The following is a 7,694-nucleotide window of genomic DNA, read 5'->3' on the forward strand; positions in this document are numbered from 1 at the left end:
TAGAGAGATGATATATGTTGAGGGAGATGTTTACCAGTGCTAGAGGCAGAGAGTCCAGAGTTCATGGATGTAGAGCTGAGGGCCAGGTTGTTCTGAAGCCCTGTGGCTGTAGAAACATTGATAAACACACCCACATCGATTGGGTCACACCCACAGTAACATATACAGTACTCATTGACAATGAGAAAATTAGGAGACATTTTCTTTTTTATACTTTCTTGTGATTTTTATGTCGCACACAAATCTAGTTCATTTTAATCATGTACTTTTTATCTCTTGGATTAAATCTGTTCAGTTATATAAATAGCTTTGTTGATGGTGTGAAGGATTAAATTCAGATTACATTTCTGTTGGCACAATTATCACTCCGTATCATGCCATTCATATTAGAGTAATTGTGACTGTATATTTGGTGATGTCTATTGCTGACCTGTGAGTGTGGTGGGTGAATGTTGGAGGGTGGAGGTGGGGGACAGGTTGATGGTGTTGCTGTGGTAACCATAGCCTCCAGCCGTGGGGCCTGACCACACGTAGGAAGGCATTCCTGAGTCCAGGGTGGCGCTGTCGTACTGGCCTGGGAGAGAGGGAAAGGGTTAACTGGTTTTATGTATGTTTATTTAACCTTTATTTAACCTTTACTTAACCAGGTGAGTCCGTTAAGAATATATTCTGGCCATCTAATGCATCAGTGATTATGTATGTTTTTTATTTTTTATTTTTTATTTCACCTTTATTTAACCAGGTAGGCTAGTTGAGAACAAGTTCTCATTTGCAACTGCGACCTGGCCAAGATAAAGCATAGCAGTGTGAACAGACAACACAGAGTTACACATGGAGTAAACAATAAACAAGTCAATAACATGGTAGAAAAAAAAAGAGAATCTATATACAATGTGTGCAAAAGGCATGAGGTAGGCAATAAATCGAATAATTACAATTTAGCAGATTAACACTGGAGTGATAAATCATCAGATGATCATGTGCAAGAAGAGATACTGGTGTGCAAAAGAGCAGAAAAGTAAATAAATAAAAGCAGTATGGGGGGTGAGGTAGGTAAATTGGGTGGGTAGTTTACAGATGGACTATGTACAGCTGCAGCGATCGGTTAGCTGCTCGGATAGCAGATTTTTAAAGTTGTTGAGGGAGATAAAAGTCTCCAACTTCAGAGACTTCATGTACTTCATGTACTTATTTACGTGTGTAATTACTGCTTATGTACCTATTAATTTACTTCAGAGTGCATTTAAACATTTATTTATTACAGCATTTATTCATTTACCTAGTTTTATCATGTTTATACTGGTGAGGGTGTGTACCTGACTGGGAGCTGTTTGGCATGGTTCTGGTCTCTACGCTGGCCTTCCTGGGGATAGGGAGGGTGCTGGTGGGGGAGCGAGGGGGGCTGATGCTGCTGGAGCGACTCCCCTTCAGCAGCCGCTTCACATCATCCAGCTCCGTCCCTACACGCCACGGGGGAACAGACTCTGGTGTCATCTAATGTCACTTAGGAAACGTACAGTGTGCAGGCTTTTCAACCGTTTTTTAAATTATAAAGACCGTTTTTTATCAAACTGTATTTATCTTCCATATTCAGCTTATCTTCAAGCATCCACGTTCCATTTCCTTTCCACGTTTTCTGACTGAGTTTTATTGTCTCCCTTTTTGTTGAAGTCAAACTAATATCATCTCGGTCCACGTGTATTTTCCAGGGCAGATCGGGTGAGTCATAGGTTAGTGATAAGTGCCCTGCGTGGTTTTAGGCAACTCACATCTTTTGGCAGTGGGAGAGGCACTCTGCAGTCTGCATCTGATCTCACTCTCTGGAACAGGACACACAGAATAAAATAGAATATAATAGAAAAGTATAGAATAGATTAGAATAGAGTAGTGTAATCAGATGTGTTCTATTTTATTCAAATACAGCCACTTATAATTGCAAAAAATAATAATAAGTGCATTCTGCAGTAGTGTATGGTCTGATTGATGGTGCTGTGCGCTAACAGCTAGTACCTCTGCTGTGGCTCCGCCCTCTGGAGGGTGTACTGGCAGCTGCACTTGCTGCAGCTGAAACAATCAATTATCAAAAATCAATTATGTCATTTTAAATATCCACTTTTATTAAACTTAGGAATTAAATACATTTTGAAGTCACATTTAAGATTGGTAGTAACCATATTCTCTCCTTGTGTATTCCGGAGATGAGTTTCCACTGGATCTTCCTGGATACACGGAAGAAAAACACCACTATTGATTACTTTTCCTTCTTCGTGTCATAACTGAAGTCATACTTCAACTTCCTAATGATATTCTTAATGACGTTATTATTGATATCTGCACCTGTACTAAAGAGCATCAGAGGACCTTAGGTAGGGCCAGTAGTTTCCTGACCACATGACATGACCAAGAAATGGCTGCGCTCCCTCGCTCAGACGTTGCATGCGTCAACCAATGGTTACGTGCCACGTCATCGACTGTGTCATTGACCGACAGATTGCTATAACATATGATGTGGTTAGCTAATACGTAAAATACCTATCCAGGCGTTGTAAGATCTGGCAGGCATCAGCAACACCTGGGCAGAGGAAAGCGCCCGATATATGATCTTAGGCCCCAGAGGTCATGTGGTCAGGAAAAAAATCCTAGCCCTGGATATAAGGCTACATTCATAACCAAGTGGGAAGGTGGTATTTACCACATGGGACTGGGAAAAGTCCACTTGAATGCCTCTCCAACTGGAAATTACCAGTGGGAACCTTGTCTATTATTCCTGAGCTTCGACTTCTCCCACATGCTGACCTCTCACATCTACTAAGGAAATGACCTTGATAACAGCATTTTCAGCAGTTAAATGCAACAACAAAACATTATTTAAAAAAAGCAATCTATTAATATGGTGTTTGAACCCTATAATTAGTTTACAAGCATGATAGCTGTACGTTTAGTTTATGGTTGACGCAGCTTGTTGGCCATTAGCCAATTTGTGTTTCTGAATGAGTTCAGGGCACTTGAATGCATCCAACTGGTATTTAGGACTTCACAACTGCTAATCACCACCATCCCACTTGGTTATGAACCCAGCATATGAATAGGGTTAACCTTTGACCTTGTCACTGACCTTCGTAGCCCATGGAGCGTGAGGTCATGGTGGTGGTCATGCTCTTTCTCTCCATGGGGGTGGGGGAGAAGCTGACAGAAGAGGATGCAGACCGCTGTGCCCCGCCCCTCTTCACGCCCCCTGAACCCGCGCCTGCCGAGGAGCTGTAGTTGGACCTGGTAACCGTGGAAACAGCCACAGAACCAAAGCCGCCGGCCGACATTTTGTCACTAGAAGAATCCCCTCCTCCAATTCCGGTACCAGAACTAGAACCAGAACTGGAACCAGTGACAAAACCGCCCCCTCCTGGTCCTGCTCCTTTCGAACTAGAGACAAAAACAGAACTGGAACCACCAGTAAGAGAACCAGTGAAAAAACTGGAACCGGAGCTTGACATGAGACCGCTGGTTTTGCTAGCCCCAAACGATGCCCCCGAGGCCCCTGAAGACCGAAAAGCTACGCCAGAAGCACCGGAGGATAAAGAGGGGGACTCTATAGTGCTAATGGTGGTTGATTTGCAGACGGATCCCCCTCCAGACTTAGCTCCACCCCCAGACCCGGCTGCAGCAGAGGAGGATACTAGCACTGAGCTACTGCCTCCTGTGATGGCTCTACTGGTAGACTCTCCTCCTCCAATAGAGAGCACCCCACTCCTCGAAGAGAGACCACCTGAGGCTAGAGGAGGAAAAGAGAAAAATAATGATTAGGACTTATACAGAGCGGAGAGAGAGTGACTTTTTCTTATCCAGGAGCCTGACATATAACAATGTAGCCAGGGGGGTCATGCACCCCCAACATCTGAGGGGGCACAAAGTACCTGAGGATGGCTGGAACGCTTGAAACTGTTTTTTTCCTGAAATCTAGAGCCATAATCATGATGCTTAATTCTACGTCAAAAATATGTATATTTTTCTGCATATCTAAGCATACCTCCTGACTGGTGTGTTTTTTTCTCTGGTAAAATATGGGTAAAAGATTGAAAGGAATGTGAGTCTTATTCAGTACATTTAGTTATTGTTTGCTTTTCTAAAGTCTACAAACTTTTCCAGCAGGCATGCCAGCTAAGATAGTTATACAAGCTAGCTACCCTAACTTGATTGATAGCCTGAAATTGCTTCATGGTAGCTAGTTATGAGGTTGGGAGATTGGGAACCTTTCTGAGCTAGCTGAAGCCATAAAATTGCTAAGTGGCTAGTGGTATTAAAGAGAATAAACAAACAATCACCAAAAAAGTATATATCTATATTTTTATATAGGACAAATCTCTGGGGGCACTTGCCCCTGTGCCCCCTATGGGCATGACGCCTCTGAATGTAGCTTAGCTGTCTATATATCTGTTTAATCCAATAAGTAATGCATTATATATCAGTGACCATAGGAGTTCTATAGGAGTATCTAAACTCTTTCGTTGGAATAGTTTAGGCTGTGATTGACAGTACAAGAAAAACTGTCTTTTAGAGGATTCTGACTGCAGTCCAAACGAGCAGGTGTTAAAAACTGGCACACTGTGCCAAAAAAAAAGAAAAATGACACAGATGTTTTTTTGGATCTAGATTCTTTTTAAATGTAGACTTTTTCCACTGGCGCTCTGTCTGAGCATGTCTTTAACATGTTATGGCATAGCTACTGCTGCTGCTACCACTGCTCTGAGAGATGACCTTCCTCTCCACAACAGAAACTCCACTAGAACTGCTAGAGGACACGCTCTTCTGGTTGGAGACGATAGAGTTAGTGATTCCCTCTTGTGGAGAAATGAGGTACTGTCAAAGACCAATGCTGAGGACTTGGGTTCTGTTCAGTGATGGAAAAAGTACCCAAAAGTCATACTTGAGTAAAAGTAAAGATACCTTAATAGAAAATTATCCAAGTAAAAGTGAACGTCACCCAGTAAAATACTACTTGAGTAAAAGTCTGAAAGTATTTGGTTTTAAATATACTTACGTATCAAAAGTGAAAGTATAAATAGTTTACAATTCCTTTTATTAAGCAAGCCAGACATCACCATTTTCTTGTTTTTTAAATGTATGGATAGCCAGGGACACACTCCAACACTCAGACATCATTTGCAAATGAAGTGGGTGTGTTTAGTGATTCTGCCAGATCAAAGGCAGTAGGGATGACCAAAGATGTTATCTTGATAAGGGTGTGAATTAAAAAAATGTCCTGTCCTGCTGAGCATTAAAAATTGTCAAATGTATGGAGTAAAAAGTACATGATTTTCTTTAGGAATGTAGTGAAGTAAAAGTAAAAGTTGTCAAAAATATAAACAGTAAAGTAAAGTACAAATACCCCCCAAAAACTACTTAAGTAGTACTTTCAAGTATTTTTACTTAAGTACTTTACACCATTGGTCCTGTTTGAATACTTTAGAAATGCATCCTCCTTTTTTTCTCCTTGAGGTAAGCACAGAACTATGAGTGGTTGAATAGGTGCAAGCACGGTTACCACCCATTTATTTCACCATTCTAACCATTCAGATCTGTGATTGCATCAAGGAAGGTAGGACGGATGCATTTCTGAACAAGGCCCCAGACTGCTGAAAATTATCATGAATAAACTTCACTACCAATAATGATAGTATGAAAATATATTTTTTAATGAATTATAAAAACTCAACGTTCGGATGGACAGAGGATAAATTCATATTTATGGGATATTTATTCACAGATACATGTAGTGTGTATAAATTACGAAAACCTTCAGAAAGGACACAACTCCCTTGGCGGCAGTGATGTCAACCGGGTTGTTGTGGTTACTGTTTCTTTGACAACTATGAAAAAAAAGATACATTGACAATTCAGAAATAGTTTTCATGTTAAAATGTATTCCTGGCCAACACACTTGTAATAATCTATTTGAAGAGTACCAGGTTCAATATCATGGTACACTGCAATAATGTGTTGTGGCCGATAGGTGACATCTATAGACCATATTTGGTCATTGAGAACCACTACAAAGAGACACATTTGTATTTGTGTGTGTCATTCCAAACCTTCAGTTTGTACCAAAATCAGAGCAAGCTTCTTTAAAGCCAAAACAGCAAAGCAAAATAAAACATGTATTTTCTCTAGAATATTCAGTGACTTCTTACTCTTGCCACTGGCACCAGCATTTACAATCTTGGTTGTCGTTAGATTGTCCATCCCATGTTGACTGTTTCATAACAGAACATGTATGTCTTTTTACATCACATTCATCACACTGGTGCATGCAGAAAAATCAAAGGAAGTTACTGTATGGAAATATCTAACTAACTAACAGGACTTCAAACTATATAGATTTGTCAGAATTTGTATTTTTTTATGGAATTTTTACAAATTATGTCTAAATTTTTGTCATTATGTACTACTAGTACTCTCTCTCTCTTTTTATTTCTCTCTCTGTTTCTCTCGCTCTCACGCTCACACTCTCTCTCTCTCCCTGTTTCTCTCGCTCTCACGCTCATGCTCTCTCTCTCTCTGCTATAAACATTCCAAAGTTCCCTGATTGAGAATGTGTTGTTGATTTAAGCGGAGACCCTAGCCTTGGGCAAGCCAAGGTGTGTACTGTATATTGTATTCACCTGATAAATGAGAGCTCTTTTTATAGGGAGCAGTGATTTACTGGCGAATGCCTATAGATTTTCCTGTGAAACTGAAAGGGACTCAGACTGAAATCAGACCTGGGTGTTGAAATCATTTAGAAGTTAAGTTCACTTTACCACTGATACAAGATTTCAGTCATGGCCAAAGGCTCCTGTCTAATAATAACATAACATGACATAACATGACATAACATAACATAGCATAACATAGCATAACATGACTTAACATATCACCTGACACAAAAGCATCTCTTGGACGGGTTGTTTCAATAGCATTTACTGATGGATGTAGTGTGGACAGGTTCTACAGCAAAATGGCCATGATTTAGCCTACACTAGGAAGGATAAAAGGAAGGATAAAACTGTAAAAATGTACAAATACACTGGCCACAAATGGATGCTAATGGATATAAAAATTGGGAAAATACTGTGTATATTATTCTAACGTAAGCTCATCTTCTTATTTAAGAACAAAAATGCAATCCTCTCTCTAACATGTCAATGTTATTTATTGTGGACGCTAATATGAACAAGGCCAGACCTGTGTGGATTCCTTATTGGCCGCCTCAATTGTTCTCATCATCCAAATAAGCCTGAACTTACAATTTCCATGTAGATTTTTTAAATTGATTACTTGAATCATTTGAACACATACTTGAATACTGAATTCTATGTGAAATTATGATGTTTTATAAATACTGAATAGGCTGCTACTTGAATCACTGTCATTCAGAAATTCATATAAACTATTGAATATGAAATATGACCACTTGTAAAGTAATTAATGCTTTATAGCAACGGTGTCATGTTACATAGCAGATGACCTATGACCTCTAATTAGCATCACCAGGTCAGGAGGGCAGTCTATGTCTGCATCCAAAATGGCACCCAATTACTATAGGCAATCAAGAGCCCTATGGACCCTGGTCAAAAGTAGTGCACTATGTAGTGACTATTTACTCTAGGGTGCCAATTCAGACACTTAATACACAAATACTTGAGGCAAATAGGATTATC

At 40.0% G+C, this 7,694-nt stretch overlaps 1 protein-coding gene across 1 annotated transcript in view; it reads right to left on the reverse strand.

The window, feature by feature from the left end:
• LOC139542432 (collagen alpha-1(XVII) chain-like) overlaps positions 1 to 6,237 on the reverse strand; it is a 35,085-nt gene extending 28,848 nt beyond the window's left edge. The window contains 11 exon segments of the mRNA XM_071347856.1: positions 35 to 100; positions 431 to 574; positions 1,317 to 1,460; positions 1,770 to 1,820; positions 2,011 to 2,064; positions 2,172 to 2,215; positions 3,112 to 3,400; positions 3,449 to 3,769; positions 4,704 to 4,835; positions 5,805 to 5,864; positions 6,186 to 6,237. Coding sequence (XP_071203957.1) covers positions 35 to 100; positions 431 to 574; positions 1,317 to 1,460; positions 1,770 to 1,820; positions 2,011 to 2,064; positions 2,172 to 2,215; positions 3,112 to 3,400; positions 3,449 to 3,769; positions 4,704 to 4,835; positions 5,805 to 5,864; positions 6,186 to 6,237 — 1,357 coding nt within the window.
• Positions 6,238 to 7,694: the final 1,457 nt, after the last annotated feature.

The sequence above is a fragment of the Salvelinus alpinus genome, chromosome 2, assembly GCF_045679555.1.
Source record: "Salvelinus alpinus chromosome 2, SLU_Salpinus.1, whole genome shotgun sequence".
NCBI classification, from domain to species: domain Eukaryota; kingdom Metazoa; phylum Chordata; class Actinopteri; order Salmoniformes; family Salmonidae; genus Salvelinus; species Salvelinus alpinus.